The 17,610-nt window shown below is 62.2% G+C and overlaps 1 protein-coding gene across 1 annotated transcript; it reads left to right on the top strand.

Annotated features, from left to right (window-relative positions):
• The first annotated feature begins 2,092 nt into the window (after window positions 1–2,092).
• On the top strand, window positions 2,093–17,411 carry CAPN1 (calpain 1). Its single transcript, XM_065654100.1, is given in 23 exon segments — window positions 2,093–2,162; window positions 4,228–4,359; window positions 4,361–4,492; window positions 5,692–5,761; window positions 6,977–7,095; window positions 8,362–8,495; window positions 9,308–9,476; window positions 9,944–10,027; window positions 12,392–12,477; window positions 12,558–12,632; window positions 12,730–12,890; window positions 12,963–13,141; window positions 13,834–13,845; window positions 13,956–14,167; window positions 14,254–14,293; window positions 14,364–14,429; window positions 14,505–14,562; window positions 14,671–14,735; window positions 14,872–14,940; window positions 15,060–15,138; window positions 15,230–15,346; window positions 16,123–16,181; window positions 17,048–17,411. Coding segments are annotated over 22 exon segments (2,145 nt in total). The 5' UTR covers window positions 2,093–2,162; the 3' UTR covers window positions 17,075–17,411.
• Window positions 17,412–17,610: the final 199 nt, after the last annotated feature.

Genomic DNA, 17,610 nt, shown 5'->3' with positions numbered 1-17,610 from the left:
CCGCCCACCCCCCGCGACGCGCGGCGTGGGGGGCCCACGAACACCCCCAAACCCGCTGGGTTTCCCCTCCCCTCACGCCCGCACTTGGTACGGTCCGAGCCGCCCCGCAGCCCGAGCCCGGGTGGGCGGGAACGCCGAAGGGCCCGTGTCTCGCTCTCATTGGCCAGCCCGCGCGGCGCTCGGCCAATCAGAAAAATCCCCCGCGCGGCCCCGCTGAATCGGCAGCTGTTGCCAGGTGAGGGGCGGGAGCAGCGAGGGGAGACCCAAACCGGGCCGGATTCACCTTTTTTAGCTCTTTTTTTCTACCTCACGTCACACTCGACGATTTTGTAGAAAAAAATTTTGGACTTTTTTTTAATGGTGGTTTTACCACCTGCTGCCGTTCTCCCTGCTGAAAAACGTTTAATTTTTATGAAAATTGCCGGTTTTTTATAGGGTTAATTAGTGGGGTTTGGGGTCACAGGCCCTGGCCCCCACCCAGAAACCCGCACCCGTATTTAACAAACTGTGATGCTTTTTCAGCCCCAAAACGCAACGGTTTAGCCCTAAAATTACGGGGGGGTTAAAACTACAAAATGTGGGGGGTTAACCCCGAAAATGCAGCAGGTTTAACCCCCCCCCAAAAAAATTAAGGAGTGTGGGAGGGTGTTTTTAGCCAAAAAAATGCTGGGGGGGTGGGTTTAGCCCCAAAATATGAGGAATATCACCCCCCACTCAAAAAAAAAAAATAGAGCAGGCTGGTGTTTTTTAGCCCCCCTAAAATTTGTGGGTGTGTGTGTTGTTTTCCAGCCCCCCTCCAAACACCTGGGAGGGTGTTTTTAACCCTAAAAATGCCACGGGCGGGGAGGGTCCAGCCCCCAAATAATGCTGGGGGGGGGGGGGGGTGACCCCAAAACCGCCTGTTTTTCCCCTAAAACCCTCGAAGGTGACGGCGACAGATCCCGGGCACGGGGCGCGGGGGCGGGAGCGCCCCCCAAAACACAGCACGGTCACGCCCCCCCACTAGCCACGCCCCCATCGCCGAGGCCACGCCCCCCGCCTGACCACGCCCCATCGCCGCGCCCTCCGGTGGCCACGCCTCCCATCTGCCCCGCCCCCCGCTGACCACGCCTCCCCGCTGACCACGCCCCCATCGCCGCGGTCACGCCCCCGCCAGACCACGCCCCCATCGCCGCGGTCACGCCCCCGCCAGACCACGCCCCATCGCCGCGCCCTCCGGTGGCCACGCCTCCCATCTGGCCACGCCTCCCCACTGACCACGCCCCCATCGCCGCGGCCACGCCCCCCGCTGACCACGCCCCCATCGCGTCGGCCACGCCCCCCCCGCCAGGCCACGCCCACAGGGGGGCACCTCCTCGTCCTGCCCCAAAACCCGCTGAACTCGCCCCAAAACCCACCAATCTTTCGCCCCCAAACCCGCCGACTTCACCCCAAAACCCGCCTGGAATCGGCGACAATTGGGCCACGCCTTGGATGCCTTTTTTTTTTTTTTTTCTGTCCCTTCCCAAAGTCGGCAAATCGGGGGTTTTTAACTCAAAATTCACCTTCGCTGAACCGAATCGCTCTTTCCTCCGGTGGTTTTTTTTTTTCGTTATTCTTCCCTATTTTTGCCCGCTTTCCCCCTCATTTCTAAACCCTCACGAGCCACAATGGCCCTAACTCGCTGCTTTTCTGCCCAGTTTTAACCCCAAACCTGCGCTCTCAGCTCAAAAGTTGGGGGGGGGGGGGAGGTTGACACCCCCCCCCCCCCCCAGCCCCGTTTTCATGCAGAAAGAGGCGAAAACGGGCAAACTGAGCGTCCCCATGGCCCGGCCCCCCCCCGTGTCCGTCTGTCCCCCCGTGTCCCTCTGTCCCCCCCCCCCATGTCCCCCTATCCCCCCCCCACCATGTCCCCGCCCCCCCCGTTGCAATGCGCCAAAAAACCCCGCAGCCCCAGGAAGCCCCAAAAATCCCCCAAACGGCCCCAATTCCCCCCCCCCCCCCCCCCACTTCCTTGGGCGGGCCCATTCGGGGCGGGGCGGGGGGGGGGTCACCCCGCTTTCTCTTCCTGCTCCACCAACCGCTTCCATAGGCTTGGGGGGGTTTTTTTTTCTTTTTGTTTTCCCGGGTTTACCCAAAAGCGGCGACTTTGGGAGCGTCGTGTCCCCTCCCCCCCCCACGAGGTACGTCCGTGTCCCCCCCCCCGAGGTGACTCCGCGAAAACATTGGGCGAAAAACGGTGAAAACGGGCAAAACTCCCCCCCCCCCCCCCCCGGGTTGGGCGCGTTTGGCTCAGTTGTTGACCCGGGGGGGGGGGGGCGGGGGGGTCCCCGACCCCCAACTAAACCACGTTGTACCCAGGAAAAGTTTTTTGGGGCTTGAAACTCGTCTGGGGGGGGGGGGGGACACACAAATGGGGGGGTGGGGTTTTTTTCCCATGGTTTTGCCCCTTTTCCCGGGGTTTTCCCACCCGAAACGGGCTGAAAAGCGGCGATTTCTGGTGCGCTGGGTTGCGGGGGGGGGGGGACACGACACGCACCCCGTTAATGAGGAAACTCATTAGTGAGAACCTCGTTAACGAGGAAACTCGTTGCTGGGGGGGGGGTCCCAATGCCCCCCCCCCTTTTGGGGACAATTGGGGCTTTTTTGGGGCAAAATCCCCATTTTGACCTCCCCAGTGCTTCATTAACCCCCCAGTACTTCATTACCCCCGCAGTGCTTCATTACCCCCCCCAGTGCTTAATTAACCCCCCTAGCGCTTAATTAACCCCCCTAGTGCTTAATTACTCCCCCTAGTGCTTAATTACTCCCCCTAGTGCTTAATTACCCCCCCCCAGTGCTTCATTAACCCCCCCAGTGCTTCATTAACCCCCCCAACGCTTAATGAAGCTCCCCCAATGCTTAATTAAGCGCCTCTCTGGTTAATTAAGCGCCTCTCTGGTTAATTAAGGCGTTCACAAGGCCCTGGCGCCCACACCCCGACAGGCCCGACCAGTTTTGGGGCCGTTCCCTCACGTTTTGGGGCTGCCGCAATTGGGCATTTTTGCATTTTTTGGGGGGGGTTTTTTTTTTAACGCCCACGGGGCCGTTTGGGGTGAAACACGAGGATTTGGGGGCAGGAACAGCTGCCACGGGCCCCAAATTTGGGGAGTTCTGGCGTTTGGGGCGTTTTCTCCCCAAATCCCCTCAAAATGCCCCAATTCCCCCAACCCCCCCGTCCCAATGACCATTTTTAAAGTTTTCCCAATTTTTCCCATTTTCAACCAATTTTCCCCAGTTTCCCCCCCCTTCTTACTTTTAACCATTTTCCCCCAATTTCTTCCATTTTCTAACCAGCTTTCCCCATTTCCAGCACTTTTACCCGTCTTCCCAAATTTTCCCCACTTTTCGCTGATTTTCCCCATTTTAAACCAATTTCCCCTCTCTTTTAAACAGCTCCTTTCCCCCCACTTTTTAACCAATTCCCCCCATTTTTTTTAAGCTATTTTTGCCGATTTCCCCCATTTTTACCCCTTTCCCCAATCCAGATGTCGGTTCTGATGGTGCCGGTGCCTTTTGACCCAATTTCCCCGTTTTTTCCCCATTTTCCCAGATGTCAGGCCCCGCTGCCCCCCTGCTCTCCCCGGGCCCCGTGCCCCCAATTTGACCGATTTCCCCATTTTTTCCCCCAGATCTCAGGCCCCGCCGCCCCCCTGCTCTCCCCGGGCTCCTCTGGCCCCAATTTAACCAATTTCCCGTTTTTTCCCCATTTTTCCCCAGATGTCGGGCCCCGTGGCCCCCGTGCTCCTCTGCCCCCAATTTAACCGATTTCCTCGGTTTTTCCCCCAGATGTCTGTTCCCATGGCCCCCCTGCTCTCCCCGGGTCCCCGGGCCCCCAATTTGACCGATTTCCCCGTTTTTTCCCCAGATCTCAGGCCCGCCGCCCCCCTGCTCTCCCCGGGCTCCTCTGCCCCAATTTGACCGATTTCCCCGTTTTTTTCCCGTTTTTTCCCCAGATGTCTGTTCCCATGGCCCCCCTGCTCTCCCGGGCCCCCGTGACCCCAATTTGACCGATTTCCCCGGTTTTTTCCCCGTTTTTTCCCCCAGATGTCTGTTCCCACCGCCCCCCTGCTCTCCCCGGGCCCCCGTGCCCCCAATTTGACCGATTTCCCCGTTTTTTTCCCCCAGATGTCGGGCCCCCGCCGCCCCCCTGCTCTCCCCGGGCCCCCGTGCCCCCAATTTGACCGATTTCCCCGTTTTTTCCCCCAGATGTCGGGCCCCGCCGCCCCCCTGCTCTGCTCCGGGGTCTCCGCTCGGGTCCGGCGGGAGCGCGCGCGCGCGGAGGGGCTGGGCCGGCACGAGGCGGCGCTGCGGTTCCAGGGCCAGGACTACTTGCGGCTGGCGGAGGGAGTCGCGGCGCGCCGGGCGGCTGTTCTGCGACCCCGCGTTCCCGCCCGCGCCCGCCTCCCTCGGCTTCCGCGAGCTCGGGCCGGCGGGCGCTAAGACCCGGGGGGTCACCTGGAAGCGGCCCACGGTGCGCGGGGTGAACGGGTTCATCGGCCGAGCGACGGGCCCGGGAACGAACGAGGCGTTAATTGATGGGCTAATTAGCGGCCCAGGGGGGCGGGGAATGAACGAGGGGTTAATTGATGGGCTAATTAGCGGCCCAGGGGGGCGGGGAATGAATGAGGGGTTAATTGATGGGCTAATTAGCGGCCCAGGGGGGCGGGGGAATGAACGAGGGGTTAATTGATGGCTAATTAGCGGCCCGTGGGGTGGGGAATGAATGAGCGGTTAATTGATGGGCTAATTAGCGGCCTATGGGGGGCGGGGAATGAATGAGGGGTTAATTGATGGGCTAATTAATGGCTCATGGGGGGTGGGGAATGAATGAGGGTTAATTAATTAACTAATTAATGGCTCACGGGGGGTGGGGAATGAACGAGGGGTTAATTAATTAACTAATTAATGGCTCACGGGGGGTGGGGAATGAACGAGGGGTTAATTGACGGGCTAATTAACGGCCCCGTGGGGTGGGGGAATGAATGAGGGGTTAATTAATTAACTAATTAATGGCTCACGGGGGTGGGGAATGAACGAGGGGTTAATTAATTACCTAATTAATGGCTCACGGGGGCGGGGAATGAACGAGGGGTTAATTGATGGGCTAATTAACAGCCCATGGGGGCGGGGAATGAATGAGGGGTTAATTAATTAACTAATTAATGGCTCACAGGGGGCGGGGAATGAATGAGGGGTTAATTAATTAACTAATTAATGGCTCACGGGGGTGGGGAATGAATGAGGGGTTAATTAATTAACTAATTAATGGCTCATGGGGGGCTGGGGAATGAACGAGGGGTTGATTGATGGGCTAATTAGCGGCCCAGGGGGGCGGGGAATGAACGAGGGGTTAATTGATGGGCTAATTAGCGGCCCAGGGGGGCGGGGAATGAACGAGGGGTTAATGATGAGCTAATTAATGGCTCATGGGGGGTGGGGAATGAATGAGGGGTTAATTAATTAACTAATTAATGGCTCACGGGGGGGTGGGGAATGAACGAGGGGTTAATTGACGGGCTAATTAACGGCCCATGGGGGCGGGGAATGAATGAGGGGTTAATTAATTAACTAATTAATGGCCCACAGTCCCAACCCGCAGTTCGTCGGGGTCATTTTGGGGTGATTTTGGTGATTTTGGGGTGATTTTGGGGCGGTTTCGGGCGTTCCCAGGAGCTGTGTGCCAACCCGCAGTTCATCGTGGACGGCGCCACCCGCACCGACGTCTGCCAGGGCGCGCTGGGTACGAACCGCCTGCCCGATTCCCCTTCCTTTTGCCCCAAAACGGGTTGATTTTGGCTCAGCCCTCCCGTGGCCGTCCCGGCCCCGATTCCGCCGCGTTTCCCCCGAAACAGCCGCCGAGGTTCACACCCCTGGTGGATGATCCCGCCCCGATGCCGCGCGTTTCCACCCGATCCCGTGCGGTTTTGCCCAATCCCATGCGTTCTCGCCCCAGTCCCGTGCGGTTTTGCCCAGTCCCGTGTGTTTCTGCCCCGATCCCGTGCAGTTTTGCCCAATCCCGTGTGGTTCCGCCCCCAATCCCGCGCCGTTTTGCCCAATCCCGCGCGGTTTGCCTGAATCCTGCGCGGTTTTGCCCCAATCCGCGCGGTTTTGCCCCAATCCGCGCGGTTTGCCCGATCCCGCACCATTTTGCCCAATCCGCACGTTTGCCCCAATCCGCGCGGTTTTGCCCAATCCGTGCAGTTTTGCCTGATCCCACACGTTCCCACCCCGATCCCACGTGGTTTTGCCCGATCCCATGCGGTTTTGCCCAATGCTCACAGTTCTGCCCGATCCTGCGCGGTTCTGCCCGATCCGCGCGGTTCTGCCCGATCCCACGCGGTTCTGCCCGATCCCATGCGGTTCTGCCCAAGGCTCACGGTTCTGCCTGATTCCACGCGGTTTTGCCCAATCCCGTGCGGTTTTGCCCGATCCCATGCGGTTTTGCCCAATCCACACGCTTCTGCCCGATCCCGTGCAGTTCTGCCCAAGGCTCACGGTTCTGCCTGATCCCACACGGTTCTGCCCAAGGCTCATGGTTCTGCCCGATTCCACGCGGTTTTGCCCGATCCCGCGCGGTTCTGCCCAATGCTCACGGTTCTGCCCAATCCCGCGCGGTTCTGCCCGATCCCACGCGGTTCTGCCCGATCCCACGCGGTTCTGCCCAATGCTCACGGTTCTGCCCGATCCCGCGCGGTTCTGCCCGATCTGCGCGGTTCTGCCTGATCCCGCGCCGTTTTGCCCGATCCGCGCGGTTCTGCCCAATGCTCACGGTTCTGCCCGATCCCACGCGTTTTGCCCAATCCACGTGGTTCTGCCCGATCCCACACGGTTTTGCCCGATCCCATGCGGTTCTGCCCAATGCTCACGGTTCTGCCCGATCCCACGCGGTTCTGCCCGATCCCACGCGGTTCTGCCCGATCCCGCGCGGTTCTGCCCTGACCGGCGGTGCCCGCAGGGGACTGCTGGCTGCTGGCGGCCATCGCGTCGCTGACGCTGCAGCCGGCGCTGCTGCAGCGGGTGGTGCCGCCCGGCCAGAGCTGCCAGCGCGGCTACGCCGGCATCTTCCACTTCCAGGTGGGGACCTTGCCCAGATCCGCCCGTTCCCCACCCGATCTCAGCCTTCCTCTCGCCATTCCGGGGCTTTCCGCTGAGTTTTGGGGCTCTGCTGCAACACTTCGGGGCTTTTCTCCGCCAAATTTGGGTTTTTTTCCACCCAGTCGCAAGGTTTCTTGCACCATTTGCAGGCTCCTCGCGACCCTTTCGGGGCTTTTCTCTGCCAAATTTGGGGGGTTTCCGTCAAATCTGGGGGCGATCCTGCAACGTTTTGGGGATCTCCAGTAAATCTTGGGGATTTCCACTGAACTTTGGGGCTCCCCTCACCATTCTGAGGCTTTCCGCTGATTTTGGGCTCCTGCTCCCCCAAAATCCCCATTTTCTTCCCCCCAACCCCCATTTCCCCCCCAAACCCCCATTTCCCCCCAATCCCCCATTTCCCCCCCAAACCCCCATTTCCCCCCCAACCCCCATTCCCCCCAATCCCCATTTCCTCCCAACCCCCCATTTCCCCCCAATCCCCCATTTCCCCCCCAATCCCCCATTTCCCCAACCCCCCATTTCCCCAATCCCCCATTTCCCCCCCAATCCCCCCTTTCCCCCCAAAACCCCCATTTCCCCCCCAATCCCCCATTTCCCCCCAATCCCCCATTTCCCCCCCAATCCCCCATTTCCCCCCAATCCCCCATTTCCCCCCCAATCCCCATTTCCCCCCAATCCCCATTTCCCCCAATCCCCCATTTCCCCCCAACCCCCATTTCCCTCCAATCCCTCATTTCCCCCCCAACCCCCCATTTCCCCCCCAAACCCCCATTTCCCCCCAATCCCCCATTTCCCCCCCAAACCCCCATTTCCCCCCAATCCCCCATTTCCCCCCAATCCCCCATTTCCCCCCCAAACCCCCATTTCCCCCCAAACCCCCATTTCCCCCCCAAACCCCCATTTCCCCCCAATCCCCATTTCCCCCCCAACCCCCCATTTCCCCCCCAAACCCCCATTTCCCCCCAAACCCCCATTTCCCCCCCAATCCCCCATTTCCCCCCAATCCCCCATTTCCCCCCCAACCCCCATTTCCCCCCAATCCCCCATTTCCCCCCCAATCCCCATTTCCCCCCCAAACCCCCATTTCCCCCCAAACCCCCATTTCCCCCCAATCCCCCATTTCCCCCCCACCCCCATTTCCCCCCCAATCCCCCATTTCCCCCCTATCCCCCATATTTCCCCCCACCCTCCCATATTTCCCCCCCGTTTTCTCCCCCCTCACCCCGTTTGGCGCGTCCGCGGCAGATCTGGCAGTTCGGCGAGTGGCTGGACGTGGTGGTGGACGACCTGCTGCCCACCAAGGACGGGCGGCTGCTGTTCGTGCACTCGGCCGAGGGCTCCGAGTTCTGGTCGGCGCTGCTGGAAAAGGCCTACGCCAAGTACGCCCCGCCGGCCCAAAACGCCCCGGATCGGGTGAAACTGGACGATCGGGTGGTGAGGGGGACCGCGAACTGGCTGAAGGAAAGAAGCCAGAGAGTGGTGGTCAGTGGGGCAGAGTCCGGTGTCTAGTGGAGTCCCCCAAGGGTCGGTGCTGGGGCCGGTATATTCTATATATTCATCAGTAACTTGGGTGAGGGATCAACCAGTTTGCTGGTGATACCAAACTGGGAGGAGTGGCTGGCACTGGGAGGCTGCGCTGCCATTCAGAGACCCGGACAGGCTGGAGAGTTGGGTGGGGAAAAATTTAATGGGGAACATATAAATATATCTAATATAGACAACCGTAGCACCCTGAGAGTGCCCAGTCTGGGAAGCTAAGCAGGGTCAGGTCAGGTTAGTGCTTGGATGGGTGACCAGTTGAGAACACCAGGTGCTGGGGCTGAGCCAGCGCTGGGCCCTTGTGGCCAGGAAGGCCAATGGGACCTGGGGGGGTTAGAAGGGGGGTGGTCAGCAGGTCCAGAGGTTCTCCTGCCCCTCTGCTCTGCCCTTGAAAAAAGGGTTTAGTTCAGATACTATCAAGATATACTTGGGGAACATATATATATATATATATATATACACATACATATATTTGTAGATAAATGACCGACCTTGTCCGATCTGGGAAGCTAAGCAGGGTCGGGCCTGGTTAGTGCTTGGATGGGTGACCTCGGAACACCCGGTTCCTGCTCCGGCGGGGGGATTGGGCTGGACGATCTTTTGCGGTCCCTTCCAACCCCTGACATCCCGTGACACCCTGCACGTCCCGCAGGGTGAACGGCTGCTACGAGGCGCTGGCAGGCGGCAGCACGTCCGAGGGCTTCGAGGATTTCACCGGCGGCGTCACCGAATGGTTCGACCTGCGCCAGCCGCCGCCGCGGCTGTTCGGCATCCTGCAGGAAGCGCTGGAGCGCGGGTCCCTGCTCGGCTGCTCCATCGACGTGAGCGTGGACCGGGGGGAAAAATCTGGATTTTGGGGCTTGCAAACTGCTGGGTTTGGGTCTTTAAAATTGCCAGTTTCAGGTCTTTAAAATTCCCATTTTTGGGTCTTTCAAATTCCCGGGTTTGGGTCTTTAAAATTCCCAGTTTTGGGTCTTTAAAATTCCCAATTTTGGGTGTTTCAAATTCCCGGGTTTGGGTCTTTAACATTCCCAGTTTCGGATCTTTAAAGTTCCCAATTTCAGGTCTTTAAAATTCCGGATTTTGGGTCTTTCGAATTTCTGGATTTTGGGTCTTTAAAATTTCCGGTTAGGGGTCTTTAAAATTCCCATTTTGGGGTCTTTAGAATTCCTGGCTTTGGGTCTTTAAAATTCCCAGTTTCGGGTCTTTAAAATTGCCTTTTTCGGGTCTTTCGAATGGCCGTTTTTGGGTGTTTACCACCCAACCGGACGCGGTTTGGGCCCCGCAGATCACGAGCGCGCGGGACATGGAGACCGTGACCTTCAAGCAGCTGGTGAAGGGCCACGCGTACTCGGTGACGGGCGCCCGGCAGGTGAGCGTGGCCGCGTTTTGGGGCGAAATCGGCCCTTTTGGGGCCACGCGTACTCGGTGACGGGCGCCCGGCCGGTGAGCGCGGCCGCGTTTTGGGGCGAAATCGGCCGTTTTGGGGCCACGCGTACTCGGTGACGGGCGCCCGGCCGGTGAGCGCGGCCGCGTTTTGGGGCGAAATCGGCCGTTTTGGGGCCACGCGTACTCGGTGACGGGCGCCCGGCCGGTGAGCGCGGCCGCGTTTTGGGGCGAAATCGGCCCTTTTGGGGCCACGCGTACTCGGTGACGGGCGCCCGGCCGGTGAGCGCGGCCGCGTTTTGGGGCGAAATCGGCCGTTTTGGGGCCACGCGTACTCGGTGACGGGCGCCCGGCCGGTGAGCGCGGCCGCGTTTTGGGGCGAAATCGGCCGTTTTGGGGCCACGCGTACTCGGTGACGGGCGCCCGGCAGGTGAGCGCGGCCGCGTTTTGGGGCGAAATCGGCCGGTTTGGGGCCACGCGTACTCGGTGACGGGCGCCCGGCCGGTGAGCGCGGCCGCGTTTTGGGGCGAAATCGGCCGTTTTGGGGCCACGCGTACTCGGTGACGGGCGCCCGGCAGGTGAGCGCGGCCGCGTTTTGGGGCGAAATCGGCCGTTTTGGGGCCACGCGTACTCGGTGACGGGCGCCCGGCCGGTGAGCGCGGCCGCGTTTTGGGGCGAAATCGGCCGTTTTGGGGCCACGCGTACTCGGTGACGGGCGCCCGGCCGGTGAGCGCGGCCGCGTTTTGGGGCGAAATCGGCCGTTTTGGGGCCACGCGTACTCGGTGACGGGCGCCCGGCAGGTGAGCGCGGCCGCGTTTTGGGGCGAAATCGGCCGTTTTGGGGCCACGCGTACTCGGTGACGGGCGCCCGGCAGGTGAGCGCGGCCGCGTTTTGGGGCGAAATCGGCCGTTTTGGGGCCACGCGTACTCGGTGACGGGCGCCCGGCAGGTGAGCGCGGCCGCGTTTTGGGGCGAAATCGGCCGTTTTGGGGCCACGCGTACTCGGTGACGGGCGCCCGGCCGGTGAGCGCGGCCGCGTTTTGGGGCGAAATCGGCCGTTTTGGGGCCACGCGTACTCGGTGACGGGCGCCCGGCCGGTGAGCGCGGCCGCGTTTTGGGGCGAAATCGGCCGTTTTGGGGCCACGCGTACTCGGTGACGGGCGCCCGGCAGGTGAGCGCGGCCGCGTTTTGGGGCGAAATCGGCCGTTTTGGGGCCACGCGTACTCGGTGACGGGCGCCCGGCCGGTGAGCGCGGCCGCGTTTTGGGGCGAAATCGGCCGTTTTGGGGCCACGCGTACTCGGTGACGGGCGCCCGGCAGGTGAGCGCGGCCGCGTTTTGGGGCGAAATCGGCCGTTTTGGGGCCACGCGTACTCGGTGACGGGCGCCCGGCCGGTGAGCGCGGCCGCGTTTTGGGGCGAAATCGGCCGTTTTGGGGCCACGCGTACTCGGTGACGGGCGCCCGGCCGGTGAGCGCGGCCGCGTTTTGGGGCGAAATCGGCCGTTTTGGGGCCACGCGTACTCGGTGACGGGCGCCCGGCCGGTGAGCGCGGCCGCGTTTTGGGGCGAAATCGGCCGTTTTGGGGCCACGCGTACTCGGTGACGGGCGCCCGGCAGGTGAGCGCGGCCGCGTTTTGGGGCGAAATCGGCCGTTTTGGGGCCACGCGTACTCGGTGACGGGCGCCCGGCCGGTGAGCGCGGCCGCGTTTTGGGGCGAAATCGGCCGTTTTGGGGCCACGCGTACTCGGTGACGGGCGCCCGGCCGGTGAGCGCGGCCGCGTTTTGGGGCGAAATCGGCCGTTTTGGGGCCACGCGTACTCGGTGACGGGCGCCCGGCAGGTGAGCGCGGCCGCGTTTTGGGGCGAAATCGGCCGTTTTGGGGCCACGCGTACTCGGTGACGGGCGCCCGGCCGGTGAGCGCGGCCGCGTTTTGGGGCGAAATCGGCCGTTTTGGGGCCACGCGTACTCGGTGACGGGCGCCCGGCCGGTGAGCGCGGCCGCGTTTTGGGGCGAAATCGGCCGTTTTGGGGCCACGCGTACTCGGTGACGGGCGCCCGGCAGGTGAGCGCGGCCGCGTTTTGGGGCGAAATCGGCCGTTTTGGGGCCACGCGTACTCGGTGACGGGCGCCCGGCAGGTGAGCGCGGCCGCGTTTTGGGGCGAAATCGGCCGTTTTGGGGCCACGCGTACTCGGTGACGGGCGCCCGGCAGGTGAGCGCGGCCGCGTTTTGGGGCGAAATCGGCCGTTTTGGGGCCACGCGTACTCGGTGTCGGGCACGCGGCGGGCGAGCGGGGCCGCGTTTCGGGGCGGAACGGGCGTTTTTGGCGGCGCCGGCGCTGACGGTGCCGCCGCAGGTGCCGTTCCGCGGGCAGGTGCTGCCGCTGGTCCGCGTGCGCAACCCCTGGGGTGAGGTGGAGTGGACGGGGCCCTGGAGCGACAGGTGAGGACGCCCCGTCGCCCCGTCCCCGCTAATTAGCGCGGCTCGTTAGCGCGCCGGCTCAGCACCCCGTGTCGCCGCAGCTCGGCTGAGTGGGACGCGGTGGAGCCGGCGCTGCGCCAGCAGCTCCTGGTCAGGATGGAGGACGGCGAGTTCTGGTGAGCGCAAAAAAAACCATTCCCCCCCGCCTCCCCCCGACCCCAAAACCGCCGTTTTTTTGGGGTAAAACCGCCGGTGGGCACGTGCCGTGGGCAGGATGGCGTTCCGGGATTTCCTGCGGGAGTTCACGCGCCTGGAGATCTGCAACCTGACCCCGGACGCGCTGCAGTCGCGCCGGTTCCGCGCCTGGAACACGCAGCTGTTCGAGGGCACGTGGCGGCGCGGCAGCACGGCCGGCGGCTGCCGCAACTACCCCGGTGCGCGCACACACCGGGACCCCCCGCAACCGCCCCCGGCAGCCACAGCTTAACGCGGTTTTGGGTTCTCAGCCACTTTCTGGATCAACCCGCAGTTCAAGATCCGGCTGGAGGAGGTGGACGACGCCGATGACGAGGACGGCGGGGCCGAGCGCGGCTGCAGTTTCCTGCTGGCGCTGATGCAGAAGCACCGGCGCCGCGAGCGCCGCTACGGCAGGGACATGGAGACCATCGGCTTCGCCGTCTACGAGGTAACGGCCGCACCGGCACACGGGGTCACACGGTATCGCCCGCTACCAGTCGGTGTCACCCGGTGTCACGCGGTGCCACCGCACGGCGTCAGTCGGTGTCAGTCCGCGCCACTCAGTGTTAGTTGGTGTCACCCAGCATCACTGGGTGCCACCGTGTGGTGTCAGTCGGTGTCACCTGGTGTCAGTTGGTGCCACCACGCAGCGTCAGTCGGTGTCAGTCGGTGTCACTTGGTGCCGCTGCATGGCGTCAGTCGGTGTCATCTGGTGTCACCTGGTATCGGTTGGCGTCACCATATGGTGTCAGTCGGTGTCGGTGTCACCTGGTGTCAGTCGGTGCCACCACACACTGTCAGTTGGTGTCCCCGGTGTCAGTCGGTGCCACCGCACACTGTCAGCTGGTGTCCCCCGGTGTCAGTCGGTGCCACCGCACACTGTCAGCTGGTGTCCCCCGGTGTCAGTCGGTGCCACCGCACGCTGTCAGCTGGTGTCCCCCGGTGTCAGTCGGTGCCACCGCACGCTGTCAGCTGGTGTCCCCGGTGTCAGTCAGTGCCACCGCACGCTGTCAACTGGTGTCCCCCGGTGTCAGTCGGTGCCACCGCACGCTGTCAGCTGGTGTCCCCCGGTGTCAGTCGGTGCCACCGCACACTGTCAGCTGGTGTCCCCGGTGTCACCCCTCTCTGCTGTGCCCGCAGGTCCCTCCCGAGGTTGGTACAAGCCCCGGCGCCCCCGTCCCCGTTGCCGTCGCCCCCGGGGCCTCCCACTGACCGGCCCCCCCCGCCGGGCCGGTTTCGGGGGCTCCCGGGGGCGTTTCCAGCTGGAGGGGCAGTCGGGGCTGCACCTGAAGCGCGAGTTCTTCCTGGCCAACGCGTCGCGCGCGCGCTCCGAGCAGTTCATCAACCTGCGCGAGGTGAGCGCGCGGCTGCGCCTGCCGCCCGGCGAGTACCTGGTGGTGCCGTCCACCTTCGAGCCCGACCGCGAGGGCGACTTCGTGCTGCGCGTCTTCTCCGAGAAACGGGCCGGCACCGAGTAAGCCACCGCCGCGCCGGCGACCTCGTTAGCGCTAACGAGCCGCCCCCCCGCGCCACCCCGACTCACCCGCGTTGTCCCTGCAGGGAGATGGACGACAGGATCCAGGCGACGCTGCCGGACGAGGTGAGACCAGCGCGGCCCCGCGGGCGCCGGGCCGGCGCCTTTTCACCAAAACGGGCGCGTTTGTCCTCAGAAAGTGCTCTCGGAGGGCGAGATCGACGAGAACTTCAAGCAGCTCTTCAAGCAGCTGGCGGGGCCGGTAAGGGGGGGACGTGGGTGACACGGGTGACACGGGCGACGGCGGCCACGGGCAAACCCCCGCGCGTGTCCCCAGGACATGGAGATCAGCGTCGCGGAGCTCCAGACCATCCTCAACCGCATCATCGGCAAACGTGAGATTTCTTGGGGCGGGGGTCCGCTCTGTGGAAAAAGAACCGTTTTGGGGGTTAATAATCGCTCTTGCGGCTCGTTAACGCTCCCGCCGCCGCGGTTCTTCGCAGATAAAGACCTGCGCACCAAAGGCTTCAGCATCGAGTCGTGCCGCAGCATGGTCAACCTCATGGACGTATCCACCACCACCGCGGTGGTTTTGGGGGGACGCCCCCATCCCCAGGGCGGGGGGGGGGGCGGGTGACACCCCCAGAACCCCCCAAAAAACCCCAACCACCCCCAAATTTCCTTAACCCCCCCCCCGCCCGCAGAAAGACGGCAACGGCAAACTGGGGCTGGTGGAGTTCAACGTGCTGTGGAACCGCATCCGCAACTACCTGGTGGGGCTGGGGGGGTGTCGGGGTGAAACGGGGGGCTCGGGGGGTTTCGGGTGCTCTCCCCCATGGGTGACCCCCCCTTTTGTTGGTTTTTTTTTTGGGGGGGGTGTTGTGGATTTCAGGCCATTTTCCGCAAATTCGATGTGGACAAGTCGGGGAGCATGAGTGCCTACGAGATGCGGCTGGCGCTGGAAGCCGCAGGTAGCGCCTCGTTCGCTAATTAACCCCGCGCCTCGTTAACGCCGCCTCGTTTCTCATTAATTCCCCCCCGCCCCGCTCTCCCACTGAAAAGGTTACAAACTGAACCAGAAGCTGCACCAGTTGATCATCACGCGCTACGCGGAGCCCGACCTGGCGCTCGACTTCGACAGCTTCGTCTGCTGCCTCGTGCGCCTGGAAACCATGTTCCGTGAGCCGCTTCTGCCCCCAAAACCCGCGGGTTTGCCCCCAAAAACCCAGCAGTTTGGGCAGCCTGGCCGCGGGACCAAACGGGAAATGGGGGAAAAAAGGGCGTTTCAAACCATCGGATCGTTCGGTTCCGTGGGAAAGCTGGAAAAGCCTCACGGGAGCTGAGGGGAAAGGATTTAAGGGGCAATGTTGGCAAACAGCCGTTTTGCTGTTAAATCCTTTAAATCCCGTTTTCCAACGTTTGCTGTTACACCCTGTGGGGGTTTTGCGCTTTTTAAACAGAAGAAACGCGGCTTTTCCAACTTTTCCTCTTCAACCCCGCCCTGTTTTCCCCCAATTTTTCTCCGTTAATTCTGCCGCTTTTCCCCTTAAATCCTTCCCAGTTTTTCTAATTTTCCCCGTAAATCCTGACACTTTATCCAACTTTTCCCCTTCAATCCTTCCCTGTATTTCCCCAGTGTTACCCTTAAAAATTGCTGGGTTTTGCCAACATTCCTAATTTTCCTCTGAACTCCCGCTGCCTTTTCCCATTTTTTCCCCTTAAATCTTACCGGCTTTTCCCCTTAAACCCTTTTTCATTTTCCAACTTTTCCCCATAAATCCTTCCCCATTTTTCTAATTTCCCCCCTTCAACTCTTGGGTTTCTTCTGACCTCTCCCCATAAATCCTTCCCCATTTTTCTAATTTCCCTCCTTAAATCCCTTAAACCCAGCCCCATTTTCCCTATTTTTCCCCTAAAACCCCCGTTTTTCCCCCAAACCCCCGTGTTCCCTGCAGGGTTTTTCCAGGCCGTGGACGTGGACCAGGACGGGGTCGTCACCTTCGACCTGCTGCAGGTACCGGGGGTTCCCCAACCCCCCCTTGGGGGTTCCCCGACCCCCTTGGGGGTTCCCCCGAACCCCTCTTGGGGGTTCCCCAACTCCCTGGGGGTTCCCAACCCCCTCCTTGGGGGTTCCCTGACCTCTTTGGGGGTTCCCCCAAACCCCCTTTGGGGATTCCCTGACCCCCTGGGGGTTCCCTGACCCCCTTGGGGGTTCCCCCAAACCCCCTGGGGTTCCCCCAAACCCCCTTTGGGGATTCCCTGACCCCCTGGGGGTTCCCTGACCCCCTTGGGGGTTCCCCCAAACCCCCTGGGGTTCCCCCAAACCCCCCTTGGGGATTCCCCGACCCCCTTGGGGGTTCCCTGACCCCCTTGGGGGTTCCCCCAAACCCCCTGGGGTTCCCCCAAACCCCCTTTGGGGATTCCCTGACCCCCTGGGGGTTCCCTGACCCCCTTGGGGGTTCCCCCAAACCCCCTGGGGTTCCCCCAAACCCCCTTTGGGGATTCCCCGACCCCCTGGGGGTTCCCTGACCCCCTTGGGGGTTCCCCCAAACCCCCTGGGGTTCCCCCAAACCCCCTTTGGGGATTCCCCGACCCCCTGGGGGTTCCCTGACCCCCTTGGGGGTTCCCCCAAACCCCCTGGGGTTCCCCCAAACCCCCTTTGGGGATTCCCCGACCCCCTGGGGGTTCCCTGACCCCCTTGGGGGTTCCCCCAAACCCCCTGGGGTTCCCCCAAACCCCCTTTGGGGATTCCCCAACCCCCTTGGGGGTTCCCTGACCCCCTTGGGGGTTCCCCCAAACCTCTCTTGGGGGTTCCCCAACTCCCTGGGGGTTCCCAACCCCCCTTTGGGGGTTCCCTGACCTTCCTCCTGCTCCTCCCAGTGGCTCCAGTTCACCATGTTTGCCTGAACAGCCCGCGGGTGCCTTCGCCAACAACCACCGCACCAGATTTCAACCACCGCACCAGATTTTTCCCTTTGTTTTTTTGGCTTTTTTCGCTGTTTTTTTTTCCAGCCTCAGGGGGCGCACGGGACCGGGGGCGTCCCAGGGACCCCTCATGCTTTGCCAAAGAGTCGCCTCCTTCCCCGTGGCTTTTTTGGGGCCGATTCACCGTTTTTTTGTGCCTCTTGCCACCGAAGGAGCCGCGGGGCTGGGGGGGTGACGCCGCTTTGGGGCCGCTGGTGCCTCAATCAGGGATCTTCTGCCACAATCACGGGTTTTTAAATCGTATAAATTAAAAATAAGTTTAAAAGAGAAGTTATTAAAATCGAAGCTTTTTTTCTCGCTGGTCCTTCCCCTGCAGCCTCCGCTCCAGCTTCACCTCAGGGTGAATCCCACCCGATCCCCCGACCCTCTGGGTGGATCCTGTCAGGGACTGGGCGGGGGGTCCCACTGGGGATCTGGGCGGATCCGCCTGGCCCCGGGTCGGTCCCCCCGAGCAGGAA

The sequence above is a fragment of the Caloenas nicobarica genome, chromosome 32 (assembly GCF_036013445.1).
Source record: "Caloenas nicobarica isolate bCalNic1 chromosome 32, bCalNic1.hap1, whole genome shotgun sequence".
Lineage (NCBI taxonomy): Eukaryota > Metazoa > Chordata > Aves > Columbiformes > Columbidae > Caloenas > Caloenas nicobarica.
This window is presented reverse-complemented; position numbering and strand designations above follow the sequence as displayed.